The sequence below is a fragment of the Heliangelus exortis genome, chromosome 28, assembly GCF_036169615.1.
Source record: "Heliangelus exortis chromosome 28, bHelExo1.hap1, whole genome shotgun sequence".
Taxonomy (NCBI): domain Eukaryota; kingdom Metazoa; phylum Chordata; class Aves; order Apodiformes; family Trochilidae; genus Heliangelus; species Heliangelus exortis.
The window spans coordinates 2,169,397-2,190,916 of NC_092449.1; the positions used below are offsets into that span (position 1 = coordinate 2,169,397).

General features: G+C 47.6%; 1 protein-coding gene across 1 annotated transcript in view; it reads right to left on the minus strand.

The window, feature by feature from the left end:
* Window positions 1-21,520, minus strand: part of LOC139788191 (fibrillin-2-like) — a 104,751-nt gene that overhangs the window by 48,567 nt on the left and 34,664 nt on the right. Inside the window, exons 7-8 of the mRNA XM_071727859.1 lie at window positions 9,710-9,907; window positions 7,595-7,720 (exon numbers count right to left, since the gene is read on the minus strand). Coding sequence (XP_071583960.1) covers window positions 7,595-7,720; window positions 9,710-9,907 — 324 coding nt within the window. The remainder of the gene's footprint in view (window positions 1-7,594; window positions 7,721-9,709; window positions 9,908-21,520) is intronic.

The window sequence follows — 21,520 nt, forward strand, 5'->3', positions numbered from 1 at the left end:
GAGATACAACATCAGAGACAAGAACAAGGTTTTTCAAAAGCACCAGGCTCATGAACTTCTCTGAACTTCTCCATAGAGGAGCAATTTTGTTCAATTTTAAGTATGTTCAGACCTCTAAATCCATGTGAAAAGGCCTCTGTGTACCAGTTCTGCAAGGGGAGCCTGGACACATCACTCCGTGGGTCCAGCTCCTCAGAGGAATTGATGAAAAGATTGGTGAACAAATTTGCAAAACACCACCAGGAGCAAGCCCTAACTTGAGCTGTTTCTCTTGTCACAGGGAAGATCAGTGAGACAGAGCTCTACATTGAGTCCTTGGAAAGAAGAGATAACAGCTAATTATCCATGGCAATCAAAGAATCTGTCACGTTTCTCTGACATATCCATGTCAATCAAACAAAGACCCCCACCCACGTTTGCAAGCTCTGCCACACACTGCCACGTGTGGGATGATGATACAGCAACCCAGGGAGGTGCAGCTCTTTGGATTTAAGAGCATGGAAAAAAAGAGACACAAAGATGATCCAAGAGCTGGAGACCCTCAGCTCTGGAGTCAGGCTGGTGTTGTTCAGCCTGGAGCAAAGAAGGCTCCAGGGAGACTTTAGAGCATCTTCCAGTGCCTGGAGGACTTGGGGGGCACTTGACTCTAGGGATTTGTCTGGGAGCAGGGTTGTAGATTCTTTTTCAAAACTAAATTTAGGGGGTTTTGAACTAAAATTGGTTTCAGAAGTGGAGATGAAATGAGATCAAACCCCTAATTTATCCACCCAGAGCAGCTGGTTGGTGGTCATGGTGCAGGTGGTGGTACTAAGCTGGAGGAATATTTGCCCAATAGTTTTACAGTGGCAGAAAAAAAGAGGTGTCTTGGCAACTTGCAAAATAAATTATTTCTGCTCAGTGACTTCATTTATTTTACTTTACATCTATGGGGCTGTTGTGAACAAGGAGCAAGGGGATTTTTCTCTGCAATTCCAATGCTGCCTGAGACTGGTGGGAAAGAATAAAAAGAGAACTGGTTGAAGTCTTCTCCTTTGAGGGGATTTTTCTGCTGTGAAGAGCATCCCAGCCCCACACAGCCTGCTGGCCTTAGCATGGGGGAAGCCTCAGCTGCTGCAGGGTGCACTATGGGGCATGAAAAGAAAAGGCAGAACAGCAAAAAGCTCTCATCTGGGAGTGGGAATGGTGGGTGCCTTTGGAAGAGCTCAGCCAGCAGGCTTTGGGGATGATGAACACATGGGAAGAGCTACTTGAACCCAGGCCATGGGCACCAGGAGTCTGTGGTGGGAACCAAAAAACCCGGTTGGGGTGATGGATGTGAGGCACAGGGACAGATCAGAGACAGGGGCAAGAAATGTCTGTAGGATAGGTGTGGGCTGTGGCCTGGCCAGTGGGAAACTAAGGAAAAAAACTGAGTTAGGAAGGAAGTGGCTGACTGCAGTCTCACAGTGCCATGCAGTGGCTGGAGATGCTAATACAGCCCTGAGGATCATAGAATCATAGAATCCTAGGGGTTGGAAGGGACCTCTAAAGATCATCTAGTCCAACCCCCCCTGCCAGAGCAGGGCCCCCTAGAGTACATCCCCTAGGAACGTGTCCAGGGGGGTTTTGAATGTCTCCAGTGAAGGAGACTCCACAACCCCCCTGGGCAGCCTGTTCCAGGGCTCTGTCACCCTTACAGTAAAAAAATTCTTTCTGATATTCAACTTGAACCTCCTATGCTCCAATTTACACCCATTACCCCTTGTCCTATCACTGGTCACCACTGAGAAAAGCCTAACTCCATCTCCCTGACACTCACCCCTTACATATTTGAAAACATTGATGAGGTCACCCCTCAGTCTCCTTTTCTCCAAACTAAAGAGACCCAGCTCCCTCAGCCTTTCCTCATAAGGGAGATGTTCCACTCCCTTAATCATCTCAGTAGCTCTGTGCTGGACTCTTTCAAGCACTTCCCTGTCCTTCTTGAACTGAGGGGCCCAGAACTGGACACAATACTCCAGGTGTGGCCTCACCAATGCAGAATAGAGGGGGAGGAGAACCTCTCTTGACCTACTAACCACACCCTTTCTAATGCACCCCAGGATGCCATTGGCCTTCTTGGCCACAAGGGCACATTGCTGGCTCATGGGCATCTTCTTGTCTACCAGGACCCCCAGGTCTCTTTCACCTACACTGCTCTCCAGCAGCTCAGCCCCCAACCTATACTGGGACATCGTGTTGTTCTTCCCCAAATGCAAGAAGCAGGTGGGTGAGGTGACCTCCTTACCAGGCTCATCCCTGGATGCCACAGCTCTGACAAGAGGATGGTGACAAAAGGGAGGGGTTCGGAGTCCAGGAAAATGACTCAAAGCCTGGAAGAACCTGCCTGACATTAAGGTGAAGCAAAACTCAAATACTTTATCCAAGAACCCACGAGGATGTGACAGGGTGGTAGAAAAGAGACACAAAGAGGATGCTGGGAGCAGCTGCAAAAAGAGAAGGTGAAAACTGAAGCCAAGACATTATAAATTCAGGCTGGAATGAAACAAACAGATTTACACCCATGGTAAATAAACTTTGGGTTATGTATCCAGGGACAGGGTTGTTTCTTTAAGGCTTGGGATAGACTGAACTCAGGGATGGATCCACCAAATCCACCTAGAAATGTCTAAAGGTGCTCTGTAGCACAGGACCAAATCCAAGGATCTGGTTGTACAGAGAGTAAGCATTGTCCTCAGTCCTCCAGAAACATCTTCACAGAATTCATCCTTCTCTCTAAAATCAGAGAGGCTTTCAGGAGTCCTCTGCCACTGCATCCCAGGCACTGTGACCACTCTACACCTGCCTTTGGCTGCAGGGTGGGACAGCCGTGGACATCTGATGGTGACAGTGAATTCCCATCACCCCAAAGCCCCCACCCTTACTCTGAAGAGGTACAAGAAGGTCTCTGCTATCAGACCTCTTGACTGCAAAAATCATCTGGACAGTTGAGCATGTTGGGTTGGGGCCAAATGGTTTAGATGGTGGCAGAGCAGGCATCTCCATCAGAGTTTTTTAGAGACACTATTGCCACTGGGCAATACAGGCATGAATTCATCAGAGCAAAATGGAAATTTCTAACCAGGGCAGAAGAGTGAAGATTTTTTCCTGAAAAGTGAGGCACAGTGAAATTCATCCCCAGACAACACATGTGCTTGAGATGAGCCCAGCTGAGACATGGTCTGGCCAGAGGCCCCCATGGGTGCACCATGTGGGCAAAGCAACAATCTTCAGTCTCTCCTCCTTGCTCACACAACCTGTTACAAACACAATTATCTTCTTGCTTTGCCTGAATCTGTGAGGAAACAAGTGAAACCTTGATTTCAACATGCACAAAACAAAGCCCAAGTGCCCAGGGCAGGTTGCACACTGGTATAGCAAGAAGCAGGGAGGACAGATTCCTGTTTGGCTTCTTAAGAACTGTAAAACAAGGCTTTCAGCTAACCAATCCACAAAAAAAAAAAAAAAAAAAAAACACCAAAAAAAAAACCACCAAAAAAACCAACCAAAAAAAAAACCCCACTTCCCCCACCTGGGCCCCTGCAGCCAGAGAGATTTTATCACTCCAGCCTGCCCTGTCATTTAATTACAGCCCTGTGTTTGGTTACAATTTGCAGAACACTGGAAGGGAAAGAGCTTTATGAAGCAAAAGCTGGTTGTACTACTAGAAAGAACAGCTTAAAGCTTCAGCTCTCCCCAGGTTTGTTGTCTGGGAGGGCTGGAGGCCAGCTGACATCTTGTTAGATCAGTCCTTAGGACATACCATCAGTCATCCAAGAAAAGGCATTCGTGTTGGAGGGGGGGGGAAACAGCAACTGCATTCCATTCTTAAGGAAAACCAGAGTTAATTCAAAAGGTTAAATCCCACTGCAACATTTTTTCCCCTTGAAAGCCCCAGCTCAGATGAGCGTGGCATTAGCAACCTAAGAAGCAGGGGGAGAAAAAAAAAAAAAAGCCAGACTTGCTCAAGCCTACTCACACATCCTGTACTTTGAGAACCTGAGCTCAGGGCTTTGTTGTTGTTTCAGTTCTTCCCCACCACCTTTGCCTTCTTTCATTTGCTCTCTATAAATTGTCTCTTCGTTTTGATTCATTCAGAGCTGAAAGGCCCCAGAGAGCTTGACCCAGTGGGACAGATCTGCAGACCTCTCATTAACACCCAGCTGCCAGCCCTGGGTAGGGAACCCTTCCAACTCCAACCTGGCTACTTCACCACTTTTCCAACTCTCTGTTAAAAATTCAAGCAATATTCTGTGCACTCTGCTCTTCAGACAATGGCAGGATTGATTTAATGCAAACGTTGATTTTGGATCTGGTTCCCAACTCGCTGCTTGGAGTTGGCCTGATCATTAAGGCTGAAAATGCTGGAAGCCAAAGGCTACAGAGCTTCAGAGAGACTTGCAGCCTGCAAAGCCCATCCAAGATGGGTGCCCACAGACATGTTGAAACCCCAACTTTTCCAGCTGCTAAAAAAACCAAGGCTTGATGGAGAAAACATCTCTGTGTCACGTAGCAGAGGTCATGCCTCATCAGGGCTCTCTCGTGCAATGCACGGGACTCTCAGACCTTCCCTTCCAGAAAGCACAAAGAAACCACAGAGGAGAGGAAGGGAACCCTCCAAACCACACCAAATCCATGGAAATGAGATTTTAATGGATCCAAACAATGAGCTCTTCTGTAGACATTTTGGAAGAAAATTGAAAACACACTAATAATAAAATGGCTCTCGTGTTCCTTTCGGGGGGAAAGGGGGCCAGCCTCCTTGCTCTGCTCATGGAAAAGGCAGGAGAGCTCCTTCTAGTTCAGAAATATCAATGAGGCTGAACAGAATAATAAAAGAAAAGCTTCGTCTTCATCAGAAAATTTGGCATTTTGTGCAGTGGTGACAAAAGACTGGCCCAACTGGACCTAGGTAGTATCTACCACATCAGCCTATAAATGCTGAATAGAAAGGGGTGATAAAAAGAGGTGAGATTTGTCATGAAAGGATTTGTTCTCCCTTGGCAGAATTTGTCTTCTGGAGATGCTGAAGCTAAGCAAGAAGGATCTGCCCTGGAAGGATCTGAACAGAGAAGGTTGCACAAAGTATGCAGTGCCTTTCACTCCCCTGTCTGGTATTTCTTCATGTATATTTTTTGTTTGTTTCTTGTATGTTATCATCCCCAAACAATTTTGGATGTGAGACACTTATTCCTTTGGGGGCATTGGAAAGCATCCTGGGTGAAGTGCTGGCATTACATCCTTCACTGATAACAGAGCTGGCTTAGTGTTTGGTTACACAGTCAAGGAAGGGCTATTAAGAAAAGATGTTAACTTATTGGCAGAAAGCTGCTGAAATCATGGAAGGAAAGCTTTCTTCAGTCAGTAATTCCACCCTTAAGAATATGCCATGGAATTGTTCCCTTAAGTGTAATTTTTATTGTTCCTTCCAGGATAATTTAAAAATGTAACAATCCCCCCACTTCCCTTCGATTTACTGAGAAAGGTATTTGCAGAAGTTGTGTCTGACTTCAGCTCTGATGTTTCCTTGCTGGGTTTTACCCCATTAGTGCCAGGAGGGCTTTCTTGTGTCCTCAACCCTTCTCCCAGCAGTGCTAAGAAGGTGTAAGCTTGTCCTCCTCAGCCCTCCCATGCTTCTCCTTCCCCTGCAAACCCCAGCACCTCCTGCTCTTTCCCAGTTTCCCCAGGAACCCAGCCCAGCATCACTCCATTTACTTGTGAACTGGCACCATCTGCCCTCCTCATCACACACAGAGCTGGTTCAGAGAGCAATCTTCTCCTGCCCCACCACTGCTGCCCATCACAGACTGGTTTTAAATTGTAGAAAGTGAGCAGGCAATGCCCCGGGCCAGAAATCTCTCATGATCCGTGTCACAGCCCCAAGCTGATCCCTGGAGCTCCCTCAGAATACAATGAACAAAGGCCTAAAATAAGCCACTATTTGAAAGTGTCACGTTCACTGGGGATGAGCTGCAGAAAGAACTCTGGAACTAAAGCAGCCTTGGACTTGGATGATGTTTAAGTTCCAACCCAAACTCGACATCACGTGGGTGTTTTGCAGCTCAAAAAAAAAAAAAAAAAAAAGAGATCATTTGACTTTTGGGCTTGACCAAAACTCACCCCATATATCCAGCTGCAGCCCCCTCCCATCCTGGGGAGGCTCAGGGCTGGCCCCCATTATCAGCATTGGAGATCTGGCCTAAGAAAAGCATCTTCAGTCTTCAGGGATTGCAACCAGAGCCTCCATTCCAGGTGCCATTTGTGTTAAGAGATAAATATCACCCTGGGAAACCAGCAACATTATCTCTGCTCCTGCCTCTTCCCCCCCAGCAAGAGCCCAGAGCAGCTCAGGGGAACACACTGGGGTGTTAATGAGGGAGCCATCATTAATCAGCAGCTCCAGCCACACAGGCACTGACCTTTGGCTCCAAGGCAATCCTATCTGCTGACTTCACTCCCCAGGAGGAAGCTTCCAAGCAGAAAAGACAAGCTCCTGGGAGCTAGGGAAGAATTTAACATGTAGCTTGAAGAATTCCTGGCTGAAGAATCTGAAGGCAAAGAGGAAACCAGCTCCTCTTCCTAAAGCAAAGAGGTTCTCAGAGCAAGCTGAGCAATCACTGCTTTCACCAGCTCTCAAGTTGGTGCAAACAAAGGAGCTCCTGCAGCTTGGAACACACCTGGATAAAGAAAATATCCTCTTATATTGGTGGTGGGGATTTTGATTCAAACCCTGGGCTCAGGGAGGAGGTGACTTGGACTGACAGCTGCTCTGGCAGGACAGAAATTTCAGTCAATCAGGAATTTGGTGCTCTGTCACCTTTACCAGACAGATCCCTCCCAATGCATTAAATCATGCAGCAAACTGAGGCAGGGCTCAGATCTTCCTCTCTTTATAAAGTGTTGGTATCAGGTGAACCCCTGGTAAGCCTCTGGCTCTTTATTCCCTTGTTCACATTGTTGAAGTGACTCCCATGGGGTTTGTGATGACCCAGACCAAGGTGTCCTCTTCTTCACCTCCTGGCTGCCTGGTGAGGACCTGCTGGTGATTCCTGTCTGGGAAACAAGCCCTCAATAACAATCTCTACCCTGTCAGGTTGGAGCATCCCTCCTGTTTAAGTCATTCTCCCAGAAGGACCCCCAGGTCAGTAAATCACACCCAAGGCAAGCACCCTCTTTTGGTGGTCTCCTTAGCAATGGAGGTAAGATAAGTGATGGAACAGACACTGGAGATGCTGGAGATGTCTCTTTTTATGGCCATCCAGGAAGGAGAGTGAAAGGAAGCTATTTATGGCCACACCATGCTGCTTTTGCAGGCATTCTGGGATGTGGGGACCCACGCAGAGGCCCCTCACATCTGGATGACAGATTTAGACACAGAGTTTGTTTTGAAGCTTGCTATGGAGGAGGTTCCAGCTCAACTGACTTCACATGTCCTTTGCCTGGTCCCCAGCCAGCACGCATGAGGCAGAGCAAGGCAAGGAGAACTTTTTTCATAGAAGAATTTGGGTTGAAAAGGACCTCTAAAGGTGATCTCAGAGCGTGGCTGGGAGGGGGGAGCAGGAATCTCCAGCCTTACCTTCACACCGGTGGTTGGTGTCACTCTGCTTGTGTCCTGCAGGGCATTTGCACTCGTAGGAACCCACTGTGTTGATGCAGTTTCCACCTTGACAGAGCCCAGGGATGGCTTGGCACTCATCCACATCTGCAGGGAGAAGAGTAAAGCCCTTAGAACATGCAGCCAGGCACCAGATGAATGTTCAACCCCAGCATGGTGTCATGAGTGTCGTGAGAATCAGACAATCAGAGAAAGTGAGGAAAGAAGCATAGAAAAAAGCATAGAAAGAAGCAGCTTTCTCCAAGTAGGAGGATTTACGTTTCCTAATGCAATTAGAATTAACAGAATCATAGAATGGTTTGGGTTGGAAGGAACCTTAAAGCTCATCCAGTTCCAACCCCCCTGCATGGTCAGGGACACCTCCCACCAGCCCAGGTTGCTCAAGGCCCCATCCAACCTGGGGCCTTCAATATTTCCAGGGATGGGGCAGCCACAACTTCCTTGGACAACCTGTTCCAGTGTCTCACCATCCTCTAATTAAAGAGTTTCTTCCTAATGTCCAACCTAAATCTCCCCTCTTCATGTTTGAAACCATTTCCCCTTGTCCTCTCACTACACACCTGTGTCCAAAGCCCTCCCCCAGCTTCCTTGTAGATATTTCCTATTTCTTCAGATATTGCCTCTCTGCTGACACCAAAGAGAAGGTGAGGGACAGAAAGCAGACACAAACATAATGCTGCCTTATCTACTCCAGCAAGAGGGAGACAGAAGTGTAGTAATATTTTCCAAAGTGTCTCCTGTTGCGGCGAGCCTTCTCTCGCGGGGACACAGCTCTTTTTCGGAGCTCTCTTGCTGTCCCTCTCCTCAGGCATCTTCATCTCTTCTCTGCTTCTGGGACCTTGCCTTTTATTTTGCCCTTCAGCCCCACCCATTTCCGGCTGGGGCAGGCCCTAATTATTGGGCACAGCTGGGCCTAAGCTCCCAGTTCATTATCGGCGACACCTGAGGACTTGTGGTTCTCTCTACAGTCTCCCCCCTCGGGGTTCATTTCAGGCTGGTAGCTGAGGGTTTGGTGGGATGTTCTGCTGCAGTCTTAGAGAGCAACACCCACAGCAGGACAGGGAGGGAACCCCTGGACCAAGGGGGTTTGAACAAATCAAGGTTTTGTTCTTCAGCTCCATCCCTGGAAGGTTCACCCTGCAGCCACTGCCTCCTCATTGGGGAAGGGAAATTCTGCTTTCCAAAGTACATTGGGAGGGCCTCATTACTTCCTGATACAACCAGCAGGCCCATGTGCTGCAGGTATTATTTACACTTTAATTCTGCTTCTAGGAACAGTAAGTGACAAATCCATTAAATCTCTCCTGAAGAGACTGGGTCAGAAAATGCAGATTACAATAGACACCAAGAGAGCTTTCTTTCCTCTTCAGCCTTCCCAGTTTTATCCTGCAAACAATGGCCAACATAGGACTTGGGCTGTAATTCTGGCTTTGACCATGGCACATAAAGGCTGAAATTAATTGCAAATGCAGAAAAAAATGCAGGCAGCTCTAACAGGAGCCTCCTGCAACCCAGTGCTGGGGAGAAGCACCAGCAGCTCCAGGAAGGGACCTGCTGGTAGGACTCAGTGGACCATTTGATTTTTACCTGGGTGTCCCAGACATTGAATACAACCTCAAAGCCCGGGATTTATCTACCTTGTAACTGACTGTGGGATCTTGAAGGAGTCACAGCTTCTGTTTTGAACCAACAGCACAATTCACAGAGTGCTCATTAGTCACCCAGTACAAGTGCAGATCTACAGCTGGGAGAGCAGTTCCAATAACAACCAGAAATGAGGGAGCATGGAAGGGAGGGAACAGGTAACTCAGTTTTAAGCTTGAAGAAACACCTGCCTGGTCCACTGCCTCCTCTGGGATGGAGGAAGTCACCTTGGAATCACAGCATGGCCAGAACATTGTGCTAAGGTGCTCTTCCACGACCCCATAGGAGACTCAAGCTCCACAGTGATGTTCTGTGACACACAACGTTGGCTTCAGCAGCTCCTACACAGACAACTCCTCTCTCTCTTGGTTTCCTGAAGCTCCTCATCACTCAGTGCCCACAGGATGGACACAGGGACATCCCAGCACTTACCCTGGCAGGCTCCGGTGCGAATGTTGGGGATGAAGCCGCGGCGGCAGGGATGAGGTTGGGCAGGACACATCTCACATGGGTGACCCCAGGCCCGTCCAATGGTGGCACAACACATGGTCTTGGTGCAGACGATGCCACTGAGCTGGCCCTGGCACATCTGGTTATTGACTTGGCTGAAGCAGGGACCAGTACGATAGTCTGAGGGAAAAGAAGAACGTGCACAGATCAGGGCACGAACACAAGGTCCCGACCTCCCCCTCCTACCAGCACAGCCATTCAAGTGAAAAGCCAAGAAATCCTGGAGAAAAAATATCTGTTGATGAAAAGAATAAAAAATTCAGACTAAGCTGGAGGTGGTGACCTCCTTTCTGTGGTCATTCTAGAAGTTCTCCCACTCATCTTGTGAATTATACTTATTCTATGCCTTGAGTCACTCCCTTTAAGCACAGGCCCTGGAATGACCTCAAAACATGAAATATCAGGCAAAGAGGCAAGTTCAGGGCTACAAATTCACCTGCTTGGTGGAACTGCTGGGGTCAGCAAAGCAATCAACATCCATGGTTGTGGGCAAGGATGCACTTGGAGCCAACATGGCACAAGCATCTCAGGGACAGCCTTAGACCCTGACAGCCCATGGGACATAAACATAGAGGATGATGGAGACCTCCTCCTGCCAGATCACTCATGCAAGGGAGAAGTCCCAGATCTCCCCCACCAAATGTTTTGGGAGAAAAATTCCGACCCTCTTCCCACAATGTCTTCTCTAAACCCCACAGAGGGATTTCCAGGCTCTGTCCAGGCAACCTCCTGCAGTGAGACACCTCACTGTGATTAATTTCTTCAATTTAACACTTAAAGGGCCCCTGGCAATTTCAACTCAATCTTTAAAACCCAGATGTTGCAGAAACAACCAGCAAGCTTCCCATTCCTAACAGGGATCCTCCTAGCCTTACAACCAAGTAGATTTCTGAAGGGTTTGTTTGCACTGGGGAATGTGGATCTGCCACTGCCTGGGCTCTCAGGACCCCCAGTTAGGGATATTAGCACAGCAGGGAACAAAATTCTTCAACAAGAGGTTTGCTGGTTTGTTTGGGTTTTTTTTTGCTTCTACTGGGAGCAGAGGACTGCATGCAAGTGTTTGATCTGTGGCTAGAAAAAGGACCTTTAAGCACATTATTGTCAGACCAGAAAATTCCACCTTAGCTGTGTAAGGAAGTCAGGTGCTGGTCAAATAGCTGTTCTTCCAGATGAGGTTTGCAAAGTTCCTATGGGAATTCTGATGGTGGAGTTGTCAGTAATTAGGAATTACCCAAATCCCTGCAGCAGTGCCCAGACAGCCCAGATTAGCAGTGAAACATTTAGATCTGACACATGAAGCAACAAAAACTCATGTGGAGGGTGATTATAACTAAGCCATGAGCAGCACAGACACCCATGTTAAAGATTCAAAGTTGTGTTTCCAGAAATGTCGTGGTAGAACCAAGCTGCAAAGTGCCATTTCTCAGATCTTAGAGAATCTCAGGTGGGAAGGGACCTCCAGGATCACCTGCTCCAACCCTTCTCATATTATTGTTGATGTGAGATGTCTCAGCACCCCCTTGAGCTGAGACTTAAAACTTTCCACCCCTGGGAGACCATTCCAAGGTCTGACTGACCTCAGAGGGAACAATTTTCCTCTTGTGCCCATTGCCAGGGGGCTCCTTGTAACCAGGGAGTCTCCAACTTCTTTGTACCCCCCTTGAAGAACTGACACATGGTGATAAGGTCTCCCCTGAGCCTTCTCTTCTCAAGGCTGAAACATTCAGATGTTCTCATCTGAAACATTCAGATGTTCACAAGTCTTTCCACACACGATCTTTGTGAGCAGCTCCCTCATCTTGAAATCCTGACACCCACGTGCAAGGAATAAAAAGTGAGAAGAACCCTTGAACAGATGATTTGAGACAGAAAACTTTTCTCCCATGGGGTACATCCACATAACAACCTCCATTTACATAAAACCACCAGCAGCCGTGGACTCATCCTGGGCTGTAAAAGATCATCAGGAAATGACTGTAATTACTGCAGGCTTGAGAGTGCCAGTGCTGATGTGGTTTCCTTATGGTGTTGCTTGTGCTGAGTAAAAGCTGTGTGAGGTTTATCTATGTTGTAGTTGTCCCCCCTGGCCTCAGGGTAATCCTAAGTTTCTTAGAAAGCATCCAAGAAATCCTCCTCTACCTCTGGGAAAGAATCAATTAGCCCAATAATTGCTTTTTTCCCAGCTCGGTGCTCCCTCTGATTTGGAGTTCTGGAGCAGTCAGGAGCACAGTCGTATTTAAAAATAAAAAAATAAAGTGTCAGCAGAAGTTTGGTCTGGTTGTTACTGAGAGGTAAACAGGACGAGGATTTGAGGAGAGAGGGGAAAAAAAGGATAATGATTTTGGAGATATCTGGGTACAAAGGTGACATGACCTCATCAAAACACCTTTGTTTGGAAAACAAAAGAGAAATATGCTGTTTACAATGGTGATATACCAAGTAATTCTTTATTTTTCTGACCAAAATTTTAGCAAGACACCAAAGGACCTGGTTGTCATTAGTATCCCCTGCCATGCCAAGTTTAATACTTCAGTTTGTTCTGCTTCATTCCTCCACTAGAAATTGACAAAATTTGGGTTGTTTTCTTACCCATTGTCTTTAGGAAAAAAAAAAAAATTAACTAAAAGTTCTTGCTGAAATTCTCAACTTTAAAGACCAAGGAGAGCTCTTTATAACCACACCAGGGAACAATCTGAACCTTCACAATGATCATATCAAAAGAACTGAGAAAGAAATGGCTTTGTGATCCTATTTCAGTGGAGTGCTCAGCTCTGTAAGGACCAATTAAGGAAAGCTCAGAGACTGTACTAAAGAATAAAGAACAACAACAAAAAAACCACAAAACAAAAACCAAAAAAACCAATAAAAATAGAGAACATCATCACTAAACTCAGTTTGCTTCCACCCCAGGGCTCCTTGCAATCTTAGCCCCCAGCAGGGAGCAGAACAGGGAAAGTTCAACAAGGATGAGCAAGGGGATGGGGTGGGAGGGTTTAGGTAGGAGGAGTGATTTGCAGCCCCCAGTCTGAAAAACAAACACCTGGAGGAAGACCTGGTAGTAAATAATGAGTAGTCTGAGGAGGACCAGGTCACTCCCTTGCAGAGCCAGAATCTGGAGCTATCACAGGCAGGTTAAGGATGCTGCTTTGAAATAAACTGAGGAAAGTGGTTTTCCAGGCAACGTGTAAGTTCAGGGGAGTTCTTCTAACAGAGGATGTTGTGAATTGTCCAAGATTGTGAGCTACAGGTTCCTGGTGCCCAGGAAACTCTGCAAGGATATATAGATATATATCATATATGGATATATATAACAGGATATATGCCCTGTTCCTATACCATTCCCCAGGACACTGACTCCTGAAGCTCTGAGGCACAAACTCATCCCTGTTGATCCACTCTGGTGCCACCTCTGAGTTGGTTTTGGTTTTGGTGCTGTGCTCAGAGCCCCCGTGTTAGGTGGCTGTGGGCAGGGGGCTGCAGCTCTGGTTGAGTGTGGCACCACCTTCCAGTGAAATATCTGCCTTTTGGTGAGCTTTTCTGAGGCTGTGTTAACCCCCCGAACAAGGCAGAAACACCTAATAAAGAGGGACTGCTTCCCCCACTTTCCTAGGCAAAAGGCACACAGAGAAGAGCACGTGTGTCAGTGTGGTTGTGCCTACAAAGGGCTCTTGTTGATTTAGGAAGAAGATCACAGGAAAGAAAGACTCAAACTGGATGGAGAGGAAAGGGGTAAACTTGCACCTCCCATGTCAAGAATGCACTGCAGCAAGAATTCCTTGGGCTGGACACAGAAAGGGCAATTGTATGGAGGACACCCCCTTTTTAACCAAGTCATTGACAAAAATAGATTTTCAGAATCCAGCTTGCTTCTTCGGAGGGAAGGAAGCCAAGAAAATTGCAGTCTGGAGTCCAGAAAGCTTGGCTGCATTCCAGCTCCCATCTGTTGCTAATTTGAACGGTCAAATTATTAAATTTTTAATGAGGCACCAATCAAATTTTATTAAGGAAATATGCACGCTTAGGAGATGTCTAAAACCCTTTTACAGTCCATGTATGGGATCTCATCTTCCAGGAACCCTCATGCAGGTAGTTGTCCTGCAGAAGTTTGGCCTTTGCTGGGAGATTTCTTGGAAAACCAGAGAGGAGGTGGTTTCCTTTCTGGATGCTGAGATTTCTTCCAGGTCCCTCTTACTCAGCCTTACACTAACAGTGTCCAGAGGTAGGATATGGCTGACTTCCAGCTTTCCATCTACAGGTAAAGTTCTCATTAAGGAGGCTGCAAGAAATACTGGATCAGGCCTTTTTCTGGGAATCGGCCAGAAGCTTTCCATCTCTCCAGAAGAAATCTGTAATACCACAGGGCCTTTACCCATCACTTGTAGCTGCAAAATCCTCTGTCAGCTCCCTCCCTGACTTTACCTCTTCAAATAGTTTGGCAAACAGCAAACACTCAGCCCAGGATGGGCATCACCTCCTCTCCCAGCATCTATCACCAGGCCTTATCCATCCACTGACCTCATTTTGCTTTCTTAGAATCATGGAATGATTTGGGTTGGAAGGGACTTTAAAAATCATCCAGTGCCATCCCAACCATGGTCAGGGACACCTCCCCCAGCCCAGGGTGCTCCAAGCCCCATCCAACCTGGGCTGGAACAGGGATGGGGCAGCCACAGCTTCTCTGGGCAACCTGGGCCAGGGGCTCAGCACCCTCACACCCAAAAATTTCTTCTTCATGTCCAACCTCCATCTCCCTCTTCAAGTCTGAAACCATTGCCCCTTGTCCTCACTTCACTCCAAAAGCCCTGCCCCAGCTTTCTTGTAGCCTCCTCCAGACATTGCCCTGCTCATTTCAAAGGAAAATTGCACACTGGGGCTGAAGATTTCTTATCTGTTTAAAGTTAGATCAGGTCACTATTTCTAACTCCTTGTCTTCAGCAGCCAGCAAGGAAAGGACATCATCAAACTGCAAAAGGCACCAAGGAATCCGAGTTGAAGCATCAATGTGTTTGCATTAACCCCAAGCAATCTAAGTCCTTGCCGTGCTCTTTGTCCTCAGCCCCTGCTCTCCCCAAAACCATCACATCCCCTGGGCCAGGGACTTTTGCAGATGCTGCAGGGAGGTTGGGGATGGAGGGAGTCTCATCCACTCAGTCCTGCAGCCAGCACAGGCCCCAGATGTGCTCAGAAGAGGAAGCCTGACAGGAATAAATTCCATTCCCAGCTTCCACGTTTGGCTGATTGTCATTAAGCTGGTTAGGAACCCCTCGAGCTGATGAATGGTCATTCCTGACAACTCCAAGCCACAAACCCTTGGGGAGTTCATGGAGGGGATCCCTGCTGCTACACACGCTCTTAACTGAGCCACAACGTTCCACTTGCAAACAGCTTCCTGCAAAGGCCCCTGCAGACACTTCTAACCTCCCTCATTACTGTGTTTGGGATCTCAGTGCAGCTGTGGAAATCTGCCTTCCCCATGTGCTGCACAGAGGAGGGGGGAATTAAAATGTAGCTGAGCCAGGACACCAAACCTCCCAGCACACCAAACCTTCTACACCAAACCTCCAACCACACCAAACCTTCTACACCAAACCTCCCAGCACACCAAACCTTCTACACCAAACCTCCCACCACACCAAACCTCCCAGCACAGCACACCAAACCAAACCAAACCAAACCAAACCAAACCAAACCAAACCAAACCAAACTACACCACACCACACCACACCACACCAAACTTTCTACACCAAACCTCCCCAAACCTTCTACACCAAACCTCCAACCACACCAAACCTCCCAGCACACCAAACCAAACCAAGCCAAACCAAACCAAACCAAACCAAACCAAACCAAACCAAACCAAACCAAACCAAACCAAACCAAACCAAACCAAACCAAACTTTCTACACCAAACCTCCCCAAACCTTCTACACCAAACCTCCAACCACACCAAACCTCCCAGCACACCACACCACACCACACCACACCAAACCAAACCAAACCAAACCAAACCAAACCTCAAACCACACCAAACCAAACCAACCAAACCAAACCAAACCACACCAAACCTCTCCATTTCTCCATCCTTCAGGGTCTTACATTGCCCCAGCTCTGCCTACCCTACGTAACCCAAGTTCACCTTGCCAGAACCTCTCCCCTCCTCCAAGAGGTAATAAAGACTGACAGGCTGCTTTTCAACAACCAGGGCTATAATTCATGCCAGAAATGTAGCTTGGACTCATTAAAGTAGAATAATCAGTTTCAGACTATTTAAAATTCCCACTCTGAGGCTCTCAAATGTTGATGTACGACAGTTGGAAGGCACCTTCACTATTGCAGATTTTCCCTGCTGCTAAATGAAAACAATGGAAATCTTTTGTAGGGATTTTTTTATTCCCTTGGGATATAGGATCATAACTCGGTGTCATTAACTTGCAGGGGAATGTTAACTTCAGCAACTCGGCCTGATTTCTTTGAAGGAGATCTCAAACCCAAGGCATCTATAAACCAGGGCATTTTCCAAACGTTTGGTAACACCTGAAGTGAAAAAGTGTCTGAAGCTGCAATATTTACAGCTTTCTTTCATATACAATTTAAATTCCTGCTTGGCTGTCTGGGAGAGAAAAAAAAAAAAAAAAAAAAAAAGAGACAAGAAAAGGAAAGTTTTTCAAATTAACATTTTACTCCCTTTTAACTGGTTCTTACCACCCCTTGGGGAAAACTGGCAGGTTTTGAGAAAGCACTTTTGAAGAGAAGCATTTTGTTTGCAAATTTTCTCCAAGAAAAGGCCAGCCTGGGCTGCTTCTGTTCCAGCCACTTGTCCCCTGGGAAACTACAGGATCCCAGAATCACCTTGGTTGGAAAAGACCTTCAAGACCATTGAGTCCAACCATGAACCTAACACTGACAAGCCCTTAACTAACCCACAGCCCTCAGTTCTATAGGACTCTTAAATCCCTCCAGGGATGGTGGTTCCACCTCTGCAGCAGCCTCTTCCAATGTGTGATAACCCTTCCAGTGAAAAAAATTCTTCCTAAATCCAACCTAAACTCCACTGGCACAACTTAAAGCCATTACTTCTTGTCCCAGCACTTGTAACTTCATTGAACAGACTGATCCCCAGCTCTTTACAACCTCCTGTTGGAGTGAGTAATTAATTAATGCAAAATGAATCCTTGCAATGGGAATTCTGACCCCTGGGTAAAGCTGTGGAAGCCAAAATGACTGCACTGCTTTCCTGGCTGTTTAGAACAGTCCTAGGAAGAGGAATGCTGGAATCTGGCTGGGTAAGCAGAGCTGCAGAAGCTGGAAGGGGAAGGGATGGATGAGATCTCCCCCATGCTCCTGTCCCTCAGCCTTGTCCTTTCTCGGGCACCATTTGGCTGCAATCCCCTGGTGAGACATGGCCTGGGCTGGGCAAATTCCTTCTTTCCAAAATAAACAAATAAAGCAGCAAGGGAGAAATGCTTTTTCTTTGCTAAACATCAAATCCTTTCACTGAAGGCTTTTCTTTTTTTTTCTTTTTTTCTTCTCTTTTTTGTTTCTTTATTTTTCCTTTTTTTTCTTCTTTTTTTTTTTCTTTTTTTTTTTTCTTTTCTTTTCCCTGCAAACAGTAAGGACAAACGTTGCCTCTAAGTGATCCCCAGGGAGCTGCAGACCTTGCTGGGATGAGGTCAGTGCAACACATGCCCCAGGCTCTGGCAAGCTTCCACTACACTTTCTAAAAGCTCCAGCAACCCAGTCCAGGAGAGCAAGCAGAGATATTGGCTATCAAGCACAAGATCTTTTTCTCTTTTCCCTGGATGACTTGCATCAGCAGGAAGCTTGATCCCCGAGTCGGAGGGAGCAGAGCCTTGCAGATGGTTCAGTCTGTGACCTTCTGGGCTTCTGGAGCAAGAAAAGAGCCCTGGGAGCAAGTGAGAGCAAGATCCTCCTGCAAGCCTCTACCCAAAAAGATTCCCACAAAACTGTGGCTGTGCTGGGGGGTTCCCTTGAGAGCCTGTGCCCTTCAGAACCTGCTGGGAGAGCTGATAATTTATGGATTAAAGGCTTAATGGAGTAATTAATACCCTCCTCAGAGAGAGACCACAGAGGAATGGGGAAGATTGAAGATGGGAAAGAGGGGAGATTTAGGCTGGACATTAGGAAGAAATTCTTTAATTAGAGGGTGCTGAGCCCCTGGCCCAGGTTGCCCCCAGAAGCTGTGGCTGCCCCATCCCTGGAAAGGTTGAAGTCCAGGTTGGATGGGGCTTGGAGCACCCTGGGCTGGTGGGATCATCCCCCATGGCAGGGATCATCTTTAAGGTCCCTTCCAACCCAAACCATTCTATGGAAATACCCAGGGGGCAGCACCCAAAGGCCACCCAGCCAAGCAACCAACTGCCAGGAGCCCCCCCAAAAATCCTGTATTTGTTTCCCTGAATGCAGATTTTCCCCCGTGGATGGCCCAAATGTGACTCAAAATATCTGCAGAGCCTCCTGGGCTGGGTCCATGGGAGAGCTTTGGTGGGAGGGGGGGTGGTGGATGGAGGGTCTTGGTAAAAGGGCTCCTTTCTCATGGAATACTTTCTCCACCTAGTCATTTCCTTACCTCATCCAAACACAGCCACATTCCTGATGTTTAACTGTTTGGACTTCTACAGAAAAGAAAAAGCTGGCTGAGGCACTCTGTAAGGCCAGACATTCCAAGTGCTGAAAAAACATATTCAAAGGAAATAGTAAAGGGAGAACTTTTTTTAAGTTTTCCTGTCCTATTTTTACAGTTTCCTGTCAAAGCTTTAGCCTGATGAAACCTGAGATAGAGCTCCAGGCACAACCCTCCTCCAAGGGCTCTCTGCTCCAGCAGCATCTGAGGCACAAAGCACACACAGTAACATGGGGCCAGTGCTTGGAGCAGTTGGAGAAGTGTCTGGGAGGGCTGGAGCAGGGGACTGGCACTGCCACCCTGTGTCCCCCATCCTGGAAGAGACCACAGGGTCAGAACACCACGGGCTGGGGGACTCCTGCAGTGCAGGAATGGGAATGCTGGGGGTGACACCAGGGCTTGGCAGCTCCAGACTCTTCCTCACATGGACACCTGCCCCAGGGAGAAGTCTTGGGCTTCTCAGGCTGCTTTGGCAGAGATCTTGGCTATGGGCAGGCTCCTGGAAAGGTACATGGAGATGGTGGCTGGGCTGGGCTGGGCTGTGATGGAATTTGAGGGGATTTCTCCTGGACACCTGATGCTGTGTTCCTGACAGGACTGAATTTTGTGCCTGCCAGATGGGAAGCACTTTTGGGCAGAGAGTTTAGGACTTTGCCTGTTCTGGGACAATGAGCTTGGAGGAGGTGATGGGAAGGACACTCCAGAGCAAGGACTTCCAAACAATGTGGTTGGTTTTCCAGGTCTTGCCAGATTGTGTTCATGTCACTGTGCCCCAGCTGTGCTCATCTTCATCTCTCCACTGCTGCATTCAGCACAGGGTTTGGATCTCACAAGTGGCTGGTGCTAGGGAGGGCAAGGTGCTCTTTGGAAGAAGATTATCCACAGCTCAAGTAGCTTGAAACAGAAGGAAGAAGTCTCAGAAATGATCACACAGCACAAATACCATGTTAGTAGAGTCTTCTCCAACTGAATTAATGGAAGTGGAAATGCTGCTCTCTCCTTAGCATCTTCCTAGCCCTATGTACTCTGCCAGGCTTTGTCTTTGCATTCACTGGGAAGTGTTCCAGTTCCCTGCCACAAATGGGCTGTGTGGCCCCTGCTTGGATGAACCAGGAGCTGCTGTGCCACCAGGAACCGAGTGCCCATTCACAGGGATGCCCAAGGACCCTGAGTGGATGTGGCCCAAGGAATGCTTCTCCTGCCAGTCTGTGTCCCACCTCATCCATCTCCATGGGCTTGAAGAGAACGAGAGGTTGATTCCCAGCCTTGGGTTGATACCAGTGCAGATGTTCATGGATTGACCTCCAAAGATGCTGTCCAGAGCCTGAAGCTGTGATGATCACTTTGCACCCTCACAGTCTCTGTTTTTAGCCCATACAGAGAGGGTCTCCAAGTCTGGGAGAATTGTGAAACCAAGCATTTACCTTCATGCCCCTTTTCTCCCCCAAGGAGCAGCAGGTTCAATGACACCAGGATGCTCTTGCTGTGGACGCTGCCTCTTCAGTGACAAGGAGAGACAGGAAGCCACATTTCACTGCATCCAAGAGTGACAAAGGCTCAGAAGATGAGACAGCCACCTCCTGCCCAACTCAGAGCAGGCAATGAGGTGCCAGGAGCAGAGACAAGAAGGTCCCAACCTCTGAAGGTCCAGCCTGCTTGGCTCACTCAGCCACAGGTGATTCAGCTGCTCCTGTGTTTCACAGTGCCAATACAAACGACTTTGGACTTTCCTCCCTCTCCTTCAGAGCCCCTCCATACTCTTACTTGTACCTCTTGCCAAATGTTTCCCTCCTCAGGCAGCTTTGTACCCAAGAAAACTGCACATTGGACAATTCCAGTCAAAACATCCCTATTGGATTTCAAGAGAAGTCTTGGGAACACTGTTCCTGTGAAGATCTCTGAAGGAAATGAATTCTGATTCCAGAGGCTGGTTCCCACTGTGAACACCAAGCAGCAAACAAAGGTGTCACCCAGCTGTGCTTTGGAAGCTCTGCCTGCTCCTGGGCAGGGGAAAAGGACTTGGGAAAAGGATTATTTCAGTGTTTCATTACAGACTGCACCACCAAGCCCACGGGCATGCAGGAAAATGCTGTGTGCAGGATGGCTCTGCATCCCACCAGTACTCCCAGCAGACTCCAGCTGCCTTTCTGCAGGGCTCAGAGGGAGATGTGGTTTCACAAAGCCATCATTATTTTACCAACCAAACCTCACTTCAAGAGGAAAATGGCAACCTACAACTGAGCTCCCTTCCTGGTGGAGTTTCTGCCAGAGCTTTCTGGCAAGTTCAAACAGGAGGTGTCAGGGCTCTTCAGGCTACAGTTGATGCTCAAAATTCTTTTTCTACCACAGCAATGGGAGCTACAGCCTCATCTTTGGAGGCAGGCAAAAGAGAAGGAACTCCATCACATATCTCAGTCTGCTGAGAGTTCTGCTTTGTGTCTTAACATCTGGATTATTAGCAGAGCACTAGGACAGAGCAGCTGAATGCCTGGTTCCTAATGAGGATGAGAAATCTCTTTGTAAACACAGCCTTTTATTAAAAAGTTCATCTGGAGAAGGAAAAAATTATCCTAACCATTGCCAGCAGCGTTCTTCCATGAGATTTTTTGTGTGAAGTAATTTCAAGCTTAATCTGGAACTGATAGGAAGGAGGGTTTGCTGAGTGTGGGGAAAACTTGTGTCTCAGACACCACCCAGACAGCTTGGAGTGGGCACCATGGGAAGGAGATCACAGACAGGGAGTTTCCCTTGGGAGTTCCCAACCTCTGGGATTGGTGCTGGGTGTTGCTCTTCTTTCAGGAGAGCAGCTGGACAGGAGTTGGGCTCCCCAAGGTGCACAGACAAAGATTGGATGGGGGAGATTTATTTTTTTTTTCCACAAATTCTCCTGGGCAGCTTCAATGAAATGAATCTGACACCTCTTCAAAGGCAGAGATTAAATCTGAGTTTTCCCAGATGTCACTGGATTTCCAGAAATCATTTCTGGTCCCTTTCTTGCCTTGGTTGCCTGGGTTTGGGGGGTTTTTCCAGGTATGAGATACATCCAGCCCTGGGGATGCTTCACCAGGATTTCAGGACTGAGTTAGGAGAGG